The 24,414-nt window shown below is 41.5% G+C and overlaps 1 protein-coding gene across 2 annotated transcripts in view; it reads right to left on the minus strand.

Moving 5' to 3' along the window:
• Window positions 1-4,662: 4,662 nt before the first annotated feature.
• Window positions 4,663-24,414, minus strand: part of TBX15 (T-box transcription factor 15) — a 193,187-nt gene continuing 173,435 nt past the window's right edge. For both annotated transcript variants that reach the window (XM_056559989.1, XM_056559988.1), the window contains exons 3-8: window positions 19,910-20,011; window positions 18,565-18,736; window positions 18,009-18,176; window positions 17,804-17,868; window positions 11,811-11,908; window positions 4,663-8,019 (exon numbers count right to left, since the gene is read on the minus strand). In XM_056559989.1, the coding sequence (XP_056415964.1) occupies window positions 7,238-8,019; window positions 11,811-11,908; window positions 17,804-17,868; window positions 18,009-18,176; window positions 18,565-18,736; window positions 19,910-20,011 (1,387 nt within the window). In that variant the 3' untranslated portion in view covers window positions 4,663-7,237. The remainder of the gene's footprint in view (window positions 8,020-11,810; window positions 11,909-17,803; window positions 17,869-18,008; window positions 18,177-18,564; window positions 18,737-19,909; window positions 20,012-24,414) is intronic.

A 24,414-nucleotide genomic window follows, 5' to 3' on the forward strand; every position in this document is an offset into this window, starting at 1 on the left:
GTGCTGGGGAGGGCGACATATATGGCAGACGATATCCAGGAAGCTGAAGATCCCGAGACTAACATCTCTAAAGTACCCAGAAATCATCTACGGTGTAACATGTAATGTAAGTGACATTGACCGGGAGACCTTATATTTGATCATTACCATCATTAAGTGTTATCATTGGTGCACCAGAACCCGCGTCTCCATGTATAGTGAACCATTTCATAATAGGAGAGCAGTAGACCTGATCCTGACGGAAATGAGGTGGATAAGGTGTTTGGAGGTCAGGAGGGATGGGCAGAACTTTAAATTATGGAGGAATGTGTATATAGATTAATTTTCACCTTTATGATGCTTTTGTGTTATTTATTTATTTTTCTTCACCTTTATAGGCAAAAGTGTATCCCTAAGTTATCATTATTAAGTTTCTTTTGTAAAGAAGAGTATGATTTATAATACTTGATTATTGTTGTTTTGGTAATTTTGGTCAAAAGTACTGTCATTTTTCTGTTTTGTTTTTTACAAATAAAAATTGCCTCCTATATACAAGAATATAACTACTATAATACTGTCCCTATATACAAGAATATAACTACTATAATACTGGTCCTATATACAAGAATATAACTACTATAATACTGCTTCTATATACAAGAATATAACTACTATAATACTGCCTCCTATATACAAGAATATAACTACTATAATACTGCCCCTATATACAAGAATATAACTTCTATAATACTGCTCCTATATACAAGAATATAACTACTATAATACTGCTCCTATATACAAGAATATAACTACTATAATACTGTCCCTATATACAAGAATATAACTACTATAATACTGCTTCTATATACAAGAATATAACTACTATAATACTGCCTCCTATATACAAGAATATAACTACTATAATACTGCCTCCTATATACAAGAATATAACTTCTATAATACTGCTCCTATATACAAGAATATAACTACTATAATACTGTCCCTATATACAAGAATATAACTACTATAATACTGTCCCTATATACAAGAATATAACTACTATAATACTGCTCCTATATACAAGAATATAACTACTATAATACTGCTCCTATATACAAGAATATAACTACTATAATACTGCTCCTATATACAAGAATATAACTACTATAATACTGCCCCTATATACAAGAATATAACTACTATAATACTGCTCCTATATACAAGAATATAACTACTATAATACTGCCTCCTATATACAAGAATATAACTACTATAATACTGCTCCTATATACAATAATATAACTACTATAATACTGCCCCTATATACAAGAATATAACTACTATAATACTGCCCCTATATACAAGAATATATCTACTATAATACTGCCTCCTATATACAAGAATATAACTACTATAATACTGCCCCTATATACAAGAATATAACTACTATAATACTGCTCCTATATACAAGAATATAACTACTATAATACTGCCCCCAATTTACAAGAATATAACTACTACAATACTGCTCCTATATACAAGAATATAACTACTATAATACTGCTCCTATATACAAGAATATAACTACTATAATACTGCTCCTATATACAAGAATATAACTACTATAATACTGTCCCTATATACAAGAATATAACTACTATAATACTGCCCCTATATACAAGAATATAACTACTATAATACTGCTCCTATATACAAGAATATAACTACTATAATACTGCCCCCAATTTACAAGAATATATCTACTATAATACTGCCTCCTATATACAAGAATATAACTACTATAATACTGCCCCTATATACAAGAATATAACTACTATAATACTGCTCCTATATACAAGAATATAACTACTATAATACTGCCCCCAATTTACAAGAATATAACTACTACAATACTGCTCCTATATACAAGAATATAACTACTATAATACTGCTCCTATATACAAGAATATAACTACTATAATACTGCTCCTATATACAAGAATATAACTACTATAATACTGTCCCTATATACAAGAATATAACTACTATAATACTGCTCCTATATACAAGAATATAACTACTATAATACTGCCTCCTATATACAAGAATATAACTACTATAATACTGCTCCTATATACAAGAATATAACTACTATAATACTGTCCCTATATACAAGAATATAACTACTATAATACTGCTCCTATATACAAGAATATAACTACTATAATACTGCCTCCTATATACAAGAATATAACTACTATAATACTGCTCCTATATACAATAATATAACTACTATAATACTGCCCCTATATACAAGAATATAACTACTATAATACTGCCCCTATATACAAGAATATATCTACTATAATACTGCCTCCTATATACAAGAATATAACTACTATAATACTGCCCCTATATACAAGAATATAACTACTATAATACTGCTCCTATATACAAGAATATAACTACTATAATACTGCTCCTATATACAAGAATATAACTACTATAATACTGCTCCTATATACAAGAATATAACTACTATAATACTGCCCCCTATTTACAAGAATATAACTACTACAATACTGCTCCTATATACAAGAATATAACTACTATAATACTGCTCCTATATACAAGAATATAACTACTACAATACTGCTCCTATATACAAGAATATAACTACTATAATACTGTCCCTATATACAAGAATATAACTACTATAATACTGTCCCTATATACAAGAATATAACTACTATAATACTGCTCCTATATACAAGAATATAACTACTATAATACTGCCTCCTATATACAAGAATATAACTACTATAATACTGCTCCTATATACAATAATATAACTACTATAATACTGCCCCTATATACAAGAATATAACTACTATAATACTGCCCCTATATACAAGAATATATCTACTATAATACTGCCTCCTATATACAAGAATATAACTACTATAATACTGCCCCTATATACAAGAATATAACTACTATAATACTGCTCCTATATACAAGAATATAACTACTATAATACTGCCCCCTATTTACAAGAATATAACTACTACAATACTGCTCCTATATACAAGAATATAACTACTATAATACTGCTCCTATATACAAGAATATAACTACTACAATACTGCTCCTATATACAAGAATATAACTACTATAATACTGCTCCTTTATACAAGAATATAACTACTATAATACTGCTCCTATATACAAGAATATAACTACTATAATACTGCTTCTATATACAAGAATATAACTACTATAATACTGCCCCCTATTTACAAGAATATAACTACTACAATCCTGCTCCTATATACAAGAATATAACTACTATAATACTGCTCCTATATACAAGAATATAACTACTATAATACTGCTCCTATATACAAGAATATAACTACTATAATACTGTTCCTATATACAAGAATATAACTACTATAATACTGCTCCTATATACAAGAATATAACTACTATAATACTGCTCCTATATATACAAGAATATAACTACTATAATACTGCTCCTATATACAAGAATATAACTACTATAATACTGCTCCTATATACAAGAATATAACTATTATAATACTGCTCCTATATACAAGAATATAACTACTATAATACTGCTCCTATATACAAGAATATAACTACTATAATACTGTTCCTACATACAAGAATATAACTACTATAATACTGCTCCTATATGCAAGAATATAACTACTATAAAAGAGTAATGTGAGGTTGAGCGGCACTGTCCCGGATCAACAGAAGAAAAGATGGCTATACAGTTCAGTTGCCACGAGGAGACCGGATAAGCAAGCAAACATTGGAGGGTGCAGGTAATGAAAAAAGTTCAATTATAATCCGTGTAGAGGTATGAAGAAAACCGCACTCACCCACTAAGATGTGTTGCAACCAAGAGGGATCTTTATTCAACCGGGTAGATACATGTCCGGGACAGGAGGAGGACGTGGAGGAGCAAAAAAAGAATGCAACTAGTTTCGCTCCCTAGGGAGCGAAACTAGTCGCATTCTTTTTTTGCTCCTCCACGTCCTCCTCCTGTCCCGGACATGTATCTACCCGGTTGAATAAAGATCCCTCTTGGTTGCAACACATCTTAGTGGGTGAGTGCGGTTTTCTTACAGATAATTTTTTGTCCTTTTTGAGTATTGTACTTGTGACGTATTCATGAAATATCACTGACTTGTATTATATATGTTTTTTGCGTGCGTACCTACGTAGAACGAAGACGTCATATCTGCTGCACATGCCCAATAGGGGTTTCAGAAGGCGAGAAATGCCAGGAAGCCCGGCGATCATATTTTCACGTATACGTTAATTACATTAAAAAACGTATGCAACGTATTGAATAAGTTGTACGTATATGTTTTTTAAATGTATAAACATTAAAAATTGGGTGTGTGTTTTTACATCCGTTTTATATATATATATATATCTAACATGCACGTCTTTATATTTATTCATATATAATTATGTTATTATTTAGTGGTGAAATAGAAGACGACACATGATAGCGGGTGAGAAGAGAGCAGAGATATTTATTGGCGTCTCGGTGCTTGGCACTTGTACACATGGTGCATTCTTATACACAGTGATATGTTACATAGCTGAACACTGCTCTCCCCCCCCCCCCCCCCCCCCCCAGGCACTTCTCACTTAAATATCATTATCTACATCACATCCAAACAGAAATCAGATTATGTTATATTAGCGTTATCACACAGCTGCAGTTTTATACTGTTCATGAGCGCAGTAGGCGGCACCCTACAGACCCTCACCCCGGGACTGTATGCGGTTTACTCTTTTATGTCTTCCCGTCCTGTGTACACCGTACGACATAGCAGTATATAAAAACAAGTGATACCAAATGACAAATAAATAGATTTTTTGTGCCGCCCTAATTTTTGATGCCGCCTTAGGTTTGGGCCGTGGTGGTGTGACAAGTGGGTTGTAGGGACCGGCTGCTCTCATGAAGCGGAAAGACACAATGAGAAGCCATATAAACTAAGTGATAAAGCAATAATTACACAGTGGATACAAACCAAATCTGCCCCGGAGAGCAAGATGACCCGACCTCCCCAACCTGTCCTCATCCATGCCTGATGTATAAGAAATAACGGGTACAGGTGACAATGAAGAGGGCACCAAGAAAATATCGAGCCTGTGGCACTTTTAAACTGTGACAGTGTTCACATGGCCCGGCCCTACTATTTATTCTTTATTATGTAGGGTCATCCTAAGGAAAATCTCCCAGGGAAATACCAAATATCTAAGTCTTGGGAATCTCGAATGTAGTTTGCACTCAATGGGTGGTGAACTCGTATGTGTGGAGTGCCCACTAAGTGGTAAGAAAGTCTCATCAATCTGAAGGAGGGTTCTACCTCAAACCATAAACCAGCACAAGAAGCTAAAAAATGTAACTTAAGGGCGGAGATTTATCAAAACATGTCTAGAGGAACCAATCAGATCGCTTCTTTTATTTTTGAAAAGGCCTCTTAAAAATTAAAGAAGCAATCTGATTGGTTGCTATGGGCAATTCAGGAACTTTCCCTCTGGACAGGTTTTGATAAATCTCCCCCAAGGTTTATGTCAACTAGAAATGTGAAAGTCCTCCTTGGATGGGCGTCCTTCTCTTGGGTGTGAAAGGAAAAAAGACACTTAAATGTTCACATAGTTTCAAACAACTTCTCGAATCTGATTCTTGACCCTTCATCTACCAAACATGTACTAAAAATAGCTATAAAGTCTATAGGTTTCTCGATTCCCTGTAATCTGCTGTCCACTGCCTGTTGTTAGGGGAATTCTGTCTCTGGTAACAGCCTAATCAGGACAAAATACAGGAAGTGACAATGCATAAAAAATAGTCAGGTACACTTTAAGGTTTTTGTCATTTTCTGCCTGAGCGTTGGGATTCACGATTGAACAACCTCCCCCAGGAACACAACGAGTCTTAATGCATCTATTAAGCAGGGTGGCCAGAGGTCGATTAGCCCAATTTCCATCAAATAAGGTCATAAAGAAGCTCCCGTTAGGGGTTGGAAATCAAACACATTTAACCTTAGTGGACATCCCCCGTACATTGTACCTAAGTATAAAACTCTGCAGCAATAACATCAATAAGGCACAAATATTTAGTGTAAGGCACAACCGGTGGGGACCCGAGGATCTGGAAGACAAATTACTATCGATCTTTGGCGTAAAAGCTTCATCTATCAGAAGTGGAGACACATGGTGAAGGCCTTGTAGATGTTACAGTCTGGTGTCTACATTGTAGCAAACTCTCCCCCCGATGTGACTGGTCAGTCCCGATCTCTCTTTTACATTCTAGTCTGATTCCCTGGTGTATAGGTTATCGATGACATTGACAGAGAAGTTGCCACCGCTCCACCACCATTCCAAAGTGCATGAAGAGCTTTGATTCTTGTATCAATGTTTCCTAAAGTGAACACGTCTCTATAGCTTGTTGCACTTGGCAGAAATAAAGAAGTCGTGTCCCTATTTACATGGGAGTAAATAATACTGTATCTGGAGGAAACAAAAAAAATGACATGTTTGAACGAAGATCCACTCAACACTTAATGTGAACATGTGATGACCCCCTGAAGATCTGGACCAGGCCCGAAACATTACATTAAGCCTCTGTCTGCAACTTTCCTCAGCCCGTTCCACCTCACTTCCCAATGACCAGTTCAAAGGAGCATTTTCTCCCTCATTTCCCATTTCCAGATTTAGCTCCACGCTTGGCTCCCCCAGCAGCCGGTCTGCCACGTGGAGTCACAAGTTCAACCCTTAACAAGTCTCCAGTAACACAACGTTCCTCCACACTGCTGAAAATATCCAAGCTGTGATACCCAAACAATCACTGATCCTGTGATACCCACAGACCCATCCACAAGTGTCCAACCAGGAGGGTAACATTCACAAAGTCTCATCGATGGTAAAATTCTTGGACTGTAAGTTCTTGTACTAAAATGATTGTCAGGTCCTGGACTTTGGTAAATGACTCCAGCTGGGCTTCACATCCATCCATGTCCAAAGTATCTTCAAAGATATCCAAAAACAGGAGAGATCTACGAGTTTTGCTACGTCCGTGATTATTGCATTGTATATCCACCATTTTCCATTGAAATAAGAGATGGCCGTGGCTCCACGACAATCCTACTACTTAAAGGCACTCTGGTTTTCTTTTAACTGTCCAACCCCACGCGGACCCAGATGGGCTTCAAACCATATGAACGGACATCTGTGAGGAGGACCCAGGGACAGCGCCGTACTGTCTGCTTTCACAGGCATTGGTGGCCTGCTGGTTGGTGGTAGGGTTGCCAATCATGTGCATGGCCTCCATCCCGGAGGAGAGGTACTGCCTGTCCCCAAAACCAACGTTAGAGGGTGAGGAGCAGAGTAAAGTGCCTTGTGGTGCAGTCAGTTTCTCCGGGCTCGCTGCCAGGCGAGGAGAAGCTGGGAAGTTGTATCCATAAAGGTTGTAGGGGTTGTGGATGGAGAAGGCATTGTAGGAGCTTTGCTGCATGTGGCCACCTCCAAACATGTGCGAGGATGAGGAGCTGGAGGAAGGGTTCCCCGCCTGCATCATATACTGAAACTGTGAGGTCGGGTAGGAGCCCAGCTGCCCACTATAGGCATCCATCTTACTGTTGCTTGGCAGAGAGGAAGGTGAAGGCATTCCAGAGATTAAGGTAGAAGTCCTCTGGGACATGAAGGTCTCAGATGGTTGAGTGCCAGTGGAGTTCCCTCCCTGCAGCCTGTTGTATCCATTATCACTCAGACCTGAGTAGCCCTGGAGGGCGGCCATGTTGCTCCTGGCACAGGCTGGGTATTCCGACAGGTTAAGGTTGCAGAGCTGGTTTTCCCGGCAGCCGACATTAAAGGAATTGGGTGTCAGATGAAAGGTTGGAGGAGAACAAGATGGAGACAGCAGGTGGGAGGAGGCTGAGGGGGACGGGGTCCCAGTGCTGGAGGTGGTGGGGGACGTCCCTGTGCTGCCACCTAGGACAAAACCAAAGAGAAGAATTAGGGCAATATAATGGCGGACAAGAATGTGTGAGGCATAAAAGTGTACATGCAGTCACTGCGCTCATGTATATACTTGTCATCACTATATACAAGTCATCACTGTATACAAATCATCATCACTATATACAGGTCATCACTGATACACACCAGTATACAGATCCCCCGCACTCATACACATCAGTACACAGATCCCCGCACTCATAGATATCTGTATACAGATCCCCCACACTCATACATATCTGTATACAGATCCCCCACACTCATACATATCTGTATGCAGATCCCCCGCACTCATACATATCTGTATACAGATCCTCCACACTCATACATATCAGTATACAGATCCTCCACACTCATACATATCAGTATACAGATCCTCCCGCACTCATACATACCAGTATACATCTCCCCCGCACTCATACATATCAGTATACATCTCCCCCGCACTCATACATACCAGTATACATATCCCTCGCACTCATACATACCAGTATACATATCCCCCGCACTCATACATATCAGTATACAGATCCTCCACACTCATACATATCAGTATACAGATCCTCCCGCACTCATACATACCAGTATACATATCCCCCGCACTCATACATACCAGTATACATATCCCCCGCACTCATACATATCAGTATACAGATCCTCCACACTCATACATATCAGTATACAGATCCCCCACACTCATACATATCAGTATACAGATCCCCCCGCACTCATACATATCAGTATACAGATCCCCCCGCACTCATACCCATCAGTATACAGATCCCCCGCACTCATACATATCAGTATACAGATCATCCACACTCATACATACCAGTATACATCTCCCCCACACTCATACATATCTGTATACATATCCCCCGCACTCATACATATCTGTATACATATCCCCCACACTCATACATATCTGTATACATATCCCCCGCACTCATACATATCTGTATACATATCCCCCGCACTCATACATATCTGTATACATATCCCCCGCACTCATACATATCTGTATACATATCCCCCACACTCATACACATCAGTACACAGATCCCCGCACTCATACATATCTGTATACAGATCCCCCACACTCATACATATCTGTATACAGATCCCCCACACTCATACATATCTGTATACAGATCCCCCACACTCATACATATCTGTATACAGATCCCCCACACTCATACATATCTGTATACAGATCCCCCACACTCATACATATCTGTATACAGATCCCCCACACTCATACATATCTGTATACAGATCCCCCACACTCATACACATCAGTACACAGATTCCCGCACTCATACATATCTGTATACAGATCCCCCACACTCATACATATCTGTATACAGATCCCCTGCACTCATACATATCTGTATACAGATCCTCCACACTCATACATATCAGTATACAGATCCCCCGCACTCATACATATCTGTATACATATCCCCAACACTCATACACATCAGTATACATATCCCCCGCACTCATACATATCAGTATACATATCCCCCGCACTCATACATATCAGTATACAGATCCTCCACACTCATACATATCAGTATACAGATCCCCCACACTCATACATATCAGTATACATATCCCCCCGCACTCATACATATCAGTATACAGATCCCCCCGCACTCATACATATCTGTATACATATCCCCCGCACTCATACATATCTGTATACATATCCCCCACACTCATACACATCAGTATACATATCCCCCGCACTCATACATATCTGTATACAGATCCCCCGCACTCATACATATCTGTATACATATCCCCCACACTTATACATATCTGTATACATATCCCCCACACTCACACATACCAGTATACAGATAGTTAATTGTTAACCTCATTATTACAGTGAAGCACTGCACTGTATCCCGGTTTACCCTTATTATATTATATCAGGATGCGCAGTCGTGATGGTTGTGACATGTGACCTGCTCCCGGTCTGGAGATTGATGCCAGGCGGGCGTCTGCCCATGTGATACTCAGCCGCTACTACAGCTAATTCCCCTCTGCTGAACATTGCAGTAATGACTCCTATGGTCCATGTCCGCCTGACCATGAAGGTCACCACCAGCTGCTTGATCCCATCAGATGAAGGAGCCAAAGAGAAGGGGTTAACTTTTAATGTGCTTTGGCATCAAATAGGGCCCGTTTTGGTGCTGCTTGTCCCTACTGTCAACCCTTTAGAGCTCCAGCTTATTCAATGGTCCACTGCAGGGTAGATGCCCCTGCTCTTCATCTATCACATGCATATTGTGGCATCTTTTATGGTGTATGACTATTAAAGCTGGACAGTATGAACACCCCTATATTATCTAATGGGGACCCCAATGATATTATTCCAAACCTTACCTAACCCCCTGAGTAGACTAGAGAGGATTCATGACAACAAACCCAGTTTATAGAGAGGCTGGTGTGGAATGACATGGTGGTTGTTCATAGTCCATGTAGTTCATAACAACACTGGACCCCTTCAGACTCGTGGCTCTCTGCTCTGACCCCACTGGGTCCCATTTATATTATCTATATTTCTTCATGGGAACTATGGACAGGGGATGTCTTCTGAGGGCACATTCACTTTGATCCGGCATAAGTGCAAAATATTAGGGTTATCTGAACCAGATCCTCCATAGGTCTGGTGCTGTGCCCCTTTTATACCCTAATATGGCACCACATGGTATTCCCAGTGCAACTAATCCAGCTCCGGCTTCTATCTAAGATGGCTTTGGATCTTCAGACTTGTGTGGTACGGGTTGCACTTTTAAAAATTTTTGGGTATGTCTGAATGACACTTCATTGTTACTGCAGCTAAAACTAAGACAAATGGTGTATTCCAGCTCACTCCCACACGTGCGCCCGGACTGGTCTGGTCTGGACGTATCCACACAAATTGTAAGAAGAAACAGTGTCCAGCGCTGATTCGTGAAAAACGGAACTTCTTTATTAAGACAAGGTGGTTGCCATAGGAAACAACAAGGGTTCAGGTAATGTGACGCGTTTCGGCCGGCAGGGCCGAAACGCGTCACATTACCTGAACCCTTGTTGTTTCCTATGGCAACCACCTTGTCTTAATAAAGAAGTTCCGTTTTTCACGAATCAGCGCTGGACACACTGTTTCTTCTTGCAGCTAAGACTAGAGCAGGAATTTCTACCTTGGTGCACAATGACGGTATTAACCACCAGGGTCCACGTTTTCTCCGAATTCCAATCTTTGGTAATCTCTAACCCTACAAAGGTGTTGAGATGCTTAACCTAGATCTTTTGGGGAGTCATAGCAGAAGGACACCCACCGATCAGCTACCACATTTTATTGTGTGCCTAAAGCTGGACTTTCCCTTTCATCGAACTTTCTTCACTGACTCTTTCGTCCACTCCACATAAGGAACAGCTTTGCCTCTCTGCGTGGTAAAGGTTTTGAGGACGGCCATGATGGTGCTGAGTTATTACAGACTGTACCTCGCCTACAGGCCACTTCATTTCTCTAATGTGATTAATATGATGCAATGTGTGGCTGATCTGGAGCCAGGAATTATCATAAACTTCTGGGCGGATAACCGGAGAGAAATGCCGTTTTCATCACCTCCATAGCTTATTCCTCAGAGAATTTTTTCATCTTTAACTAAAACCATTGGTACAGAACCTCAGCTGCTCAACACATGAAAGACGAAAACTCCCCCTAAACAAGTGTAACGTCTCGGTATCTGGAGAGAGGCTGAGCTCACCTTGTTGCTTCTGCATGGTCGTAAAATCTTCAAAGGTAAGAGTGCGGACTGGTGGCCTCCAGAATGCGTATGTCTCCATGATAGCCTCCAGGCCCGTCCTGCGAACGAGAGAAACTATTAGGTAAATCGAAGACAGGATCCATTTATATAACACTCAATAAAAATGCAGGGCAGATCTCCTGACAAACTGCGAATGAGACCTGATGCTTTACTCCACAGATATTTTCACCCAAGACCTGCTTTACTTGCTGGAAATGACCATCTTATCTGTGACCTGCCCCAAGAGGTTTCTCCAGAGGAAACAAGGCTTATACCTCTGCTTTTTGGATTACAGGGAATAATATGAACTTCATATAGCATCTCAAACCCAAACTATATGTTAGTGAGGCCATTGGGGAAGTGGAACAGTATATTAATAGACGTCTATGCATATAAATCTATGTGAAATAAAGGACACCATGTTGGGAACCAAGTTTGACCACTATGTGTCTTTATACCTATGGACATCAAGGACACCATGTTGGGAATTAGGTTTGCCCATTCTGTGCCTTTACACCTTTACGAAATGATAGACACCACATTGGGAACCAAGTTTGCCCACTATGTGTCTTTATACCTATGGACATCAAGGACACCAAGTTGGAATTAGGTTTGCCCATTGTGTGCCTTTACACCTATGTGAAATGAAGGATACCACATTGGGAACCAGGTTGTCTTATTGTGTGCATTTACACTTATGTGTATCGAAGGGCACCATGTTGGGAACCAGGTTTGCCCATTCTTACCATAGAGAGCAATTGGGACATTATGTCCTGTGCACTTACTGGTGTGTTGTGGGTTGGTGGCAGTCCACAGGAGAGTTTAGGGCCCGCATTTGCCTCGGTGGTCCTAAATGAACCTTATACCCAATTGCCATAAGTAATGTTCTACCTCCAACGCCAACAATTATGATACAGGAACCATCTTCATATATATGTAAAGCAACTTGTGAGGACCCGTGTAAGCACTCCATTACTGTGATCTATCCAGTAGATTATTAATGTGCACCTTGGAAGGATCTGATGGCTTTAAATTCTAAGATTAGAACAAAAAGTAAGGAAGTAGAATGAGGACAGCTACGAGGGGATGGTGGCCATGGAAGTGATAGAGGCATTTGAAGGAAACTATGAACGTCAAATGTTGGGAAGATCTAGGAACCAAGAATAAAGGGGCCGCTTGTAGGTGACACTGTAGATATTTTTTAGGATCTACTTGCCATCTCCGTATGACTATCATGTATCAATCTAATACTTTAATATAATTTCTCATACTGATTCATAGAATCTACATTTATACTAAGCAGACTACATTATACTCCAGGAATCTGCTGGAGGACCCAGCCCTACTTCGCCACTGTCAGAGTTGGCTTCACGAGATGTGACGATAAGTGACTTGAGCGGCTCTGATTCCAGACATAGGAGCAGGACCGACCTTACATACGTGCCTTTGTGTTGAACACAAATGAAAACCAAAGCAAAGCTATTCGAGCGCCTGCTCCTTGGATCTCTCTACATTTGGATCCATTTAAACAGAGTTTTGTACTTTTAATAGGTATGAAAAATTTGATGTATCTTTTCATCTTTCTTTCCCTTGTCTTAGCGCTCCACATTTTTAATATCGAGCAATAAATCAAACTGTTGTATTGTATGGAAAATGGAACAAGATGTTTTGCATATCTGGATAATGGGATCCACATGGTGTGGACTGTGTCAGCCCCGTCATCGATGCGGAGCAGAGAAGGTAAGGGATGTCTTGGGGAAGATGAGTGATATCTTCATGATTCAGTGATATGTCAGAGGTGATGGACAGCTAAGTAATCGAGAAGAAAATTAGACAAAGGTAAGTCGTACGAAAAACCAAGAACATCTTGAAGTAGTTGTGTCTTGTAAGGTTGGCCAAACCCAGTGAGGTTGGTCCAAGATTCACGTAACAAAGTCATGGCGCACATACATTGACTGTCTGAATCTTCTCCAATTTGGCCAGAGATATGAGACCACATTGAAAAAGATTTGGTTGTAGGTCTCCCCAAGTGTCTGAAGAGCTAAGTGGAAGATGACTGGTGTATGAGGCAATACGGTTGTATAATGACATTCTTGGTCTTCTTCTAAATTTACTCTTATTCACTTATTATCATTGAATCTGGGAGAAGTTGGACTTTGGAACTGTTACAGACTTCATATTTGGACCGCTAGACTCCAGGAATGTGCGCCAAAAACTGTTTGAATGGCGTAATTGCTCTTGGTCGTGACAATTTAACAGTTGAATGGCCAGCATTAGATAGATCCAGACTCCAAGATCGGTTATTACTAGTGGGTGTCGGCTGCAGATAGCAGCTGGCCCCTACCAGGTATGGTGTAGGCCAAGCATCCGGCTATTCTGTACTTGATGTGCCAAAATTTGCTCCACTTTTCCTCCAAACCATTATTTTGGGCTGAAAGCACAACTCCCCTCCGAGGTATTTTTAAAAATATCACCCGTCATTTATTTGGTGTATACTGTATATCAAGTGTAACTTGTGCCATAATTTTAAAAGCAAAAACATCAATCATTGAAGTAAATCTCCGTAAAAGTAGAACTGACAGCAAAACTACCAGATATTTATCCCCCCCCCCCAAGGATCACTTAGGAGTAGAGAAAGGTGAAGGCTACATGAAATGAGACATATGAAGAAGGTCCCTAAAGAAGAAATACAAGATAGACTCTTCAGAGTAGAATGAAGTTGAGGTCACTTGAGAGTAGGGTAAGGTGAGGGGTCACTTTGGAGTCAGGTGGGGAACATTTGAGAGCAGCTAGATAAAGGTCACTTGGGAGTAGGGCAAGAGGAACAGAACGAGTTTTGAAAAGCAAAACATAGAACAAAGCTCGACAGCTTAAAGGGGTAGTCCGCCCCTAGACATATTATCCCCTATCCAAAGGATAGGGGATAGGATGTCTGATCGCAGGGGTCCCGCTGCTGGCAATCCCCGCAACCTCCCTGGTGCACCTGGCGTTCGTTTAGAGCATCGGGTGCAACATCAGAGGCTCGTGACAACACGGCCACGCCCCCTCAATGCAAGTCTATGGGAGGAGACGTGATGGCCGTCACACCCCCTCCGATAGAATTGCATTGAGGGGGCATAACCGTGACATCAGGAGCGGGACATGACCGTGACGTCACGAGCCTCCGACCGACCGATCATTTCTGTCAATATCCATGAATGGAGGAGAGAATACAATGTAGATTCACATCAGTACGAGAGATACAAAGCATCTACAAAGTCCCTCAACCATCAATATAGAGATCAACTGTTGTAAAGTGGAGATTTCCTTTAAGTCCCAGTCTTAATATAGCATCCCCTCCCCACCCCCTCCAGACAATACACAAAAACCAGGTGAGTATGGGAAAAGGTGTTAAATAATAAATTCTTTGCTACATCTCATTGTGACAACCTGCGAATGATTCCTCCACTTTATAGGCGTCTTTCATGTCCATGTTGAGTATCAATAGAAATTAGCCATATGTTACGGTCTGGCCGTGTCTCCTAATCCTCGGTTATTAAGACATGTAGTAGAGTGCTGGCCAATGTCTGATGCAAATCCCAAACCTTCCAGATTTATCAGCATTCACCTCTCCCAGTAATCTGCTTTATTGTGCTGCGTATTTATAGACCAGACCTCTCTTCTACCGCAGATACTTTGAGTTATTTCGAGAGTGCTGCAGGCAATTATTGTGGGGTTTTATAGACTGTCGGTCCTGCGCCGCAGCCTCTGGATCCCATCTCCAGGAAGAAAGAGAAATTCAACGTGACAAGTTCTGTTTTTAGCTGTTTTTATTTTGTCCTGTTTATAATGGAGCCGATGTGAGGCCGGGGACTGGTGCAGCCAAAGTCTCCATCATGACTAATAAAAGGACTTTCTATGAGAGCACTCTCATATAAGGCCCCAGAGAGTGATGACTAAAAATAATGATTATTACAACATGCACATTGCTCAATAATACACTGAATGTCATACTGTGTGCTCCATAACTCCACACATACTCTCTGTATAAAAACAGTCAACCTCAAGTCATTGGGGCTTTAGGGCCACAGTCAGCTGATATTGTGGGTCCCAATAGGACTGGATAAATGGAATCAAGTAAAAAACAAACCATCTTGGTAAACATCAGTTAATCCATTTCACAGGTCTTCATTGTAGGCTTGATTCCAGCCTCGTGATCTCCATATTTGACCATTTCATCTATGTAACCCATATAAACTCCATGGCAGACTTCAGTCCATCCAAGTATGTCTCAGAACTCTACTGTAGACCATTACATTCATGTAAACCATAGAGTGCCATGGAAGACTTCATCCAAATAAACCATGGTAGGATTCAGTCCATCCATGTAAACCATAGACCTCCAGAGAACCTTATTGATGTTTTAGTTATCAGTCATTCTGGTTTTGGGGACAACAGATCATAAAAGGTCTATGGCTTACAGGGGCAGACTTGTCTACAGTGGAGATCTATGGCTTACATACATTAACTGCTATATTATGAAAGTCTACGGCTTGGGATGGCCAACAATGGAGGTGTATGACTTATATAAATGGGCTGGCCAACAATGGAGGTCTATGAGTTACCCGGATGGACTGGTCTACATTGAAGGTCTATGGTTTACATCGATGGACTGGTTTATAATGGAGGTTTATGGCCTACAAGGATCAAACAAAGGTCTATGTTTATATAAATGGCCTGGTCTATAATGGAGGTCTACAGCTTACATGAATGAACTGGTCTACAATAGAGGTCTATATTAACCATGTATGGATTGAAGGCCTCTTGTCTGAGAGTATTGTCTGGTCATAACATAAAGAATTAGAACACGTGGCAACCATTTCTGGTGAACATACTCCATAAGTCCTATGCCTTGGTATCAGGGATTCTCTGATTATGAACCAGTCCATACATATCAACCCTGAACAGTCCATACATATAAATCCTGAACAGTCCATGCATATCAGTCCTGAACGGTCCATACATATCAGTCCTGAATGGTCCATACATATCAGTACAGAGCGGTCCATACATATCAGTACAGAGTGGTCCATACATATCAGTCCTGAATAGTCCATACATATCAGTCCTGAACAGTCCATACATATCTGTCCTGAGCGGTCCATACATATCAGTTCTGAGCGGTCCATACATATCAGTTCTGAGCGGTCCATACATATCAGTCCTAAACGGTCCATACATATCAGTCCTGAGCGGTCCATACATATCAGTCCTGAATGGTCAATACATATCAGTCCTGAACAGTCCATACATATCTGTCCTGAGCGGTCCATACATATCAGTTCTGAGCGGTCCATACATATCAGTCCTAAACGGTCCATACATATCCATCCTAAACGGTCCATACATATCAGTCCTGAGTGGTCCATACATATCAATTCTGAGCAGTCCATTCCTATCAGTCCTGAACGGTCCATACATATCAGTCCTGAATGGTCCATACATATTAGTCCTACATTTTCCATACATATCAGTCCTAAACATTCCAGTTAATCCATTAACTGGATTAGGTAGCACAAAGGACAGAAGTATGAAGAAATTCCAAGGAAGAAATGTAAGAAGTGTATTTTTGTAATGGCAGAAAAGACTTTATAACATCTTACAACTGATCTGGGCTGTTACTGATCCTCCATAGAGATAGTGGAAGCTTATGGACCATTAGATGATGTGGTTGTATACAGGGGGTGAAGGAGAGGACCCCCGCTTGATGAATGGACATGTCTTTGTCTTTGATCTGAGTCCATACAAATCAGCCTTTAGAAGTCTCTACGTTCCTCACAACATTCTTCAAGCACATCAACATAAAAATGTGATTTCCATTTTTTTAACAAGAAAATGTGTTTGCTAAATGATCCCAGGAAGGATCTAGAGCCAAAAAATCTCAGCTTTGGCCGCATGCTAATTCTCTGACATACCGGTTTCTTCCTGAGTCCCGGAATCCTTTGGCAAAGGGGTTCCTGTCAATCTTCAGCCTTGTAATCTGGAAGAAAACAAACGCATGACTCACCCTGCTAAAAATAATAAGAATCCTCAATGAAATAAATTATTCTGCAGAAAATACACAGCACATTCCAAATATTATACATTAATGGAGAAGCCTGACTCGGCTGGCAGCCTCACCTGTTGGTTCTGATAGGCGGTGACAGTGGTGAAGACGGTTTCAGGAAAGTTGAATGTCTTCACTCCTTCTCCTGCCGGCACAGGTTTGGTTGGGGACAAGTCACTACTGAAGTCCTTTCGAATGACATGGACACGGGGTTGATACTTGTGCATGGAGTGCAGGATTATCTGTAACCACATACACGGGAGTCATGGTATTATTCCCTGTATCCAAACACAGACCAATGGAGCATTAAGAGGCATGCAGTGTCGTATCGAATGCAGTTAGTGATGAAAAATGCAATGGTGCCAACTAATTCTTTACTATGGGGAACTTAGGAAGATGCTCAATGATCAAAGAAGATGATGAGTCAAGAGCAACGCAAGAGGAAATTGACCAATTTAGGTGGACTCCATCAATATTGGCATTTTCTACCATGAGATTAAGTGGCTGAAGAACTCACCAAGTGGAAGTAGTAGAAGTCCTTGTGAGTGATATTATAATGTCCTGTATGTGTGAGATGTGCCATCTGTCATCCATACACCCAATGAAGTCACAAGACCAGGCAGAACTTACATGTCCTTGGTCATCCAGCTCATTGTTTGTGAGTTTTAGCTTGTCGAAACTGACCACCTGCCTCATCCAGGTGTCACCGGAGGCCAAGGAGTCTGGATGGATGTAAACACGAGGAGGAACCGGGGAGTCGGCATTTCCAGCCACCATCCATTTGGAGCTGTGATAGACATATCTGGAAGAGAAGAATAAATACTCTGTGATGAATAAAGATAATCTGTGATGCATCATTCATGTGAGAATATATATATCAGGACTGAAGGTGACCTCTGCATGTGGAACCCCCCAGAAGTTACATTCAATAGGGTGTTAGGAAGGTAAAGGATACAGACCAGAATGTTACCCAGTAGGTTTAAAGTTTAGGGAAGTACTAGGGTTAGCATCTAAAGTTTATCATCTTCCACATGAAACAACAAGACACTGACTCAAACCAAATGTGAAATCTTAGTTGTAGTTCACATGTGTTAATATTGTAGATTGGACAGAAGAGTCTTAAGCGGACAAAAGCATTTGAAGGAGGACAGAGGAGTCTAAAGGAGGAAGACAGAGTAGCCTGGAGGAGGAGATGAAAGAAGAGTCTGGGGGAGAAGAGGACATGAGTCTGGAGGAGGAGACAGAGTCGTTAGGTGAGGAACAGAGGAGTCTGGAGGAGGACAGATGAGTCGAAAGGAGGACAGAGGAGTCTGGAGGGCAGTGCTGGCTCTCCATATAGACAAAATAGGCGACTGCCTATAGCGCACTTTTCATTGGGGCTCATGGGGGCGCAATCCCGTCTGTCTGTCCACACAACAAACCCCCCTGTCATATGCTCTGTCAGCGCACCATGATTTCCAGCAGCAGGGAGAAGGTTTTAGATGGAAACAGAGGGGTCTGAAGGAGGACGACAGAGGAGTCTGGAGAACAATAGAGGAGTCTGGAGGGGGAAAGATGGATTTAGCAATACAGAAGAGTCTGGAGAGGCTACAGAAGTCTGGAGAGGACAGACCTGTCTGGAGGGTGAAAAAAGAGATCTAGAGGAGACAAATAGGACTGGGGTGCAACAGAGGACCTCCTCATAAGAAGACACAAAAGAATTGTCACTTAAGGCTCCAGAGTCCTGATTCCAATTCTGTCACTGATGCTGCATTATGTGATGGACCTGGACCCCCTCAGACCTCCCAGACACTAGGGTCCAGGTGCAACTACTGCCTCCGTATCACTTATAAGTAAGCACCAGGATAGGGCACCAGATGAGGCTTTAGAAGGATCAGTAAAAGAGTATGTGAGGAAGATGAAGGGATCAATCTAAGATTGCTAAGTGACAAACCCTAAGGTACATGTCTACATATATCCTATTGTATCTTCTCACCTGTATCTCTTGTTGTCCACGGGCACGATGTCCATCGCAATGTAGTATTGTTGATGAGGATCCAAACCTGAGATCTTCACTCTCATCGCTGGGAACATTCGCCTGCAAGCAACAGAAAGACAGAAAGGTTAAAGCTGAGGATGAGGATTCCCGTGGAATAAAGATTCAGACAAAAGATCGGTGGACATTGAACCCTTTTATCCCCCTGAGCAGAATATACATTTAAAGATCATTTAGGAGACCACCTGAGTGTTCTTAAAGAAAATGGCCACTATGCATAATGTATGGCAGACAGAGTAGAGGTCTTCTCAAAGAGGAGGTAGACATTTCCCAAGTTCTTCCAACATTTTCTTTAAGTAAACCGAGCTCTTATATGAAGAGATCTGGAAAACTACAACAACCGTCTCCTGAAGTGTCTGGGAAGCCATGAATTTGGACTTTCTACAATTGTCCTCCTCTCGTAAGAGGTCAGCAGAGGTGGAGGGACAACGATCCTGAAGAACTATCATGCTCTCCAATATCTTCATTCTCCTTATGAAGCCAAATGACTATTCACGAGCAAAAGCCTCAGGCATCTATTTTGGTGCCTCAAAGCCAAAAGTATACCAAGCTTAATGGTAGAGAGGTGAAACCTACCCCTCATCACTCCACCGTTCAATTTTTATATAGCTTATTAGGAAAATATGAGTTAATATAGCAGGATCTCTATTTAGGATCTTCATTACTAAAACATCAGCATCTCATACTGGCCCCATCACTGTTACCCCATCTCTTTGATATACCCTTCCAGGAGCATTTTGAGACCTTTTACGCTTGATTTTGTCCAAAGTTTCGAGATGGGAGAACTCTATTCCTGGGAATTACCAACAGGGCCAGAGCTAGAGGCACTTTTGTCTTGGGGCCAGCTGAGTACCATGGCCCCTTACCAGAGTCATGGGGCAATACGTGAAATTGTTCCATCTGGTTGTCGTCGTCCCCCCCCCCCCTACCAAATTAGAGGGATGAGACCATCACAAGCATTGACGTAAAGATTTAGTCTGTTCTGACCATGGGCCATGAAGAGTGTCTGCTCATAAGTCCTGGGTCCTGGCACCACTCATGGATTTCTACACAGAACCAGGACTAGTTGTTTCCACAAAAAAAGTCAAAGCATGGCCGCGTAGGGAAGGGGGTGAGAAAGAAATCGTTCTTCTATACTTTCACACATCGTAATATCTCCATATATCCAGCCCACAGAATGTGCACCAAACCAAGCGATGGACAAATTACATGTTTCCAGAAGCTTTTTCCTTCTGTGTCCTTCTCGGGCCATACTGGGTAACATGGAAAATTCTCGTAAATGTCTGAGCCTGAATCCATGGGGTTTGCACATCCACCGTCCCTCCCGCCAGGGAACATTCCGGAGCCTCTGGGTCTGATCTCTGGGATACACACATCGTATCCAGGGAAGGTTAATGTGGTTACACAAACATGCTTTTATTTCTTGCTTTTCCATGAACTTTGACCTAGACGGTCCTCGTAGGCTGCCGGCCCCCCGGAGATTGGACTAATTGGTGTTTTCTTCCAGACGTACAGATTATCACCTCCCAGCACTTTACTATGGAAAGGGGGGACTCCCTTTATAGATTACCCTACAACTGCAGCCACCACTAGGAAACTGTAAAAACAAAAAGTTGTAAAAGTCTCCGCTCAGTTCTCAAGCTTTGGGACTTGACATCCGCCAGCTGCGTCTGCTGGATCGCGGCCGTGCAAAGAAACTCCCTTCTGCATCGCGTTGGGTTTATACAAAGAAAACTGTGTATATCTACTGTTGCAGGATTCTTCGGGGCGTGCCTGTCAGCAGAATGCAGTCAGCAGAGTTATGAATGCAGCTCTGGAGTAGAAGTATATGATGGGACTCGTCCATTCAAGGGCACAATTCAACTATAAATGTTATTTTAGAGTGAATGTGATGATCACACCTGGCCAGGCAGTGCATGTTGGTCTATGGTCAGGTAAGAGTTACAGGCCCGGACCAGTCGGCAGCTGAGGAGGGGTATTTCATTCCTCCTCAGCCTTCTGTCTCCGTTTTGTTCTGTTTTAGGGCGCGTTCACACGGAGTAATTCAAGAAGAATTTACTCGAGTAATTCCTCTTGAATTCTCCTCTCCAAATTAATGCACATCTCCTCTGCCCACTGACTTTAATGTTATTTCTGCTGTCCTGTTCACACTGCGGAAAATTTGCTAGCATAATTCCGATGCTGAATTCCGTTCCATTCTTCAAGCGGAATCCGCTAGCAGAAATCAATTGAAGTCATTGGTAAAAAAAAATTCCTCCCGACATCTTTTTTGCGCGGAATTCGCGGGCAATTTGCACGGAATTTGCGCGCAATTTGTGCAGAAATGGCTGAAAAACCCTTCACTTCTTTCTCCCCCATGTCCGCACGGAATTGCACGCGTAATTGCGCGTGGACATGGGGGAGAAAGAAGTGAAGGGTTTTTCAGCCATTTCCACGCAAATTCCACGCAAATTGCTCGCGAATTCCACGTGAAAACGATGTCGGGCGGAATTTTTTCTTACCATTGACTTCAATTGATTTCTGCGCGTGAATTTCCTGCGAATTTCGCGCGGAAAAAAAAAATTCAGCCCGTAAATTTTTCAGCGTGAATTACTCTCCATTTACTCCCTTAGTATCATTCCTGGCTGTAACCATGGCCTTTGTAGTTCTGATCCCTTTGTTTAGCTTTTAGGCTACATTCACATCATGATTTTGCCATACTGTTTTAACCTCTTAAAGGGGTACTCCGCTGCTCAGTGTTTGGAACAAACTGTTCCGAAAGCTGGAGCCGGCAGCTCGTGATGTCATAGCCCCCCCCCCCCCTCATGGCATCACGTCCTGCCCCCTCAATGCAAGTCTATGGGAGGGGGCGTGACAGCCATCATGCCCCCTCCCATAGACTTGCATTGAGGGGGCGGGGCATGACATCACGAGCTGCCAGCTCCAGCGTTCATAACAGTTTGTTCCAAACACTGAGCAGCGGAGTACCCCTTTAAGGATGAGGCCAATTTTCATTTTTGCACTTTCGTTTTTTTCCTCCTCCCCTTCTAAAAATCATAACGCTTTCAATTTTGCACCTACAGACCCATATAAGGACTTATTTTTTGCGTAACCAATTGTACTTTGTAATGACATCACTTATTTTATAACATAATCTGTGGCAAAACAAAAAAAAGCATATTTGTGGGGTAAAATTACCCCTTATCTTTATTCTGTAGGTCCATATGGTTACAAGGATACCTAATTTATGTAGATTTTATTTTACTACTTTAACCCCTTAAGGACCAAGGACGTACCGGTACGTCCTTGGTCCTGCTCTTCTGATATAACGCGGGGTTACACAGTAACCCCGCGTCATATCATGGCGGGCCCGGCGTCATAGTGAAGCCGGGACCCGCCTCTAATAGCGCGCAGCGCCGATCGCGGCGCCGCGCGCTATTAACCCTTTAGCCGCGCGCTCAAAGCTGAGCCGCGCGGCTAAAAGTGAAAGTGAAAGTTCCCGGCTAGCTCAGTCGGGCTGTTCGGGATAGCCGCGGCTAATCGCAGCATCCCGAACAGCTGACAGGACAGCGGGAGGGCCCCTTCCTGCCTCCTCGCTGTCCGATCGCCGAATGACTGCTCAGTGCCTGAGATCCAGGCATGAGCAGTCATCCGGCAGAATCGTTAATCACTGGTTTCTTATGAGAAACCAGTGATCAACATAGAAGATCAGTGTGTGCAGTGTTATAGGTCCCTATGGGACCTATAACACTGCACAAAAAAAGTGAAAAAAAAAAAGTGAATAAAGATCATTTAACTCCTCCCCTATTAAAAGTTTGAATCACCCCCCTTTTCCAATAAAAAAAAAAACACAGTGTAAATAAAAATTAAAATAAACATATGTGGTATCACCGCGTGCGGAAATGTCCGAATTATAAAAATATATCATTAATTAAACCGCTCGGTCAATGGCGTGCGCGCAAAAAAATTCCAAAGTCCAAAATAGTGCATTTTTGGTCACTTTTTATATCATTTAAAAATGAATAAAAAGTGATCAATAAGTCCTATCAATGCAAAAATGGTACAGTTAAAAACTTCAGATCACGGCGCAAAAAATGAGCCCTCATACCGCCCCATACACAGAAAAATAAAAAAGTTATAGGGGTCAGAAGATGACAATTTTAAACGTATTAATTTTCCTGCAAGTAGTTATGATTTTTTCCAGAAGTCCGACAAAATCAAACCTATATAAGTAGGGTATCATTTTAATCGTATGGACCTACAGAATACATATCAGGTGTCATTTTTACCGAAAAATGTACTACGTAGAAACGGAAGCCCCCAAAAGTTACAAAACAGCGTTTTTTTTTCAATTTTGTCACACAATGATTTTTTTTCCCGCTTCACCATAGATTTTTGGGCAAAATGACTGACTTCATTACAAAGTAGAATTGGTGGCGCAAAAAATAAGCCATCATATGGATTTT

This window comes from Hyla sarda, chromosome 2 (assembly GCF_029499605.1).
Source record: "Hyla sarda isolate aHylSar1 chromosome 2, aHylSar1.hap1, whole genome shotgun sequence".
Taxonomy (NCBI): Eukaryota; Metazoa; Chordata; class Amphibia; order Anura; family Hylidae; genus Hyla; species Hyla sarda.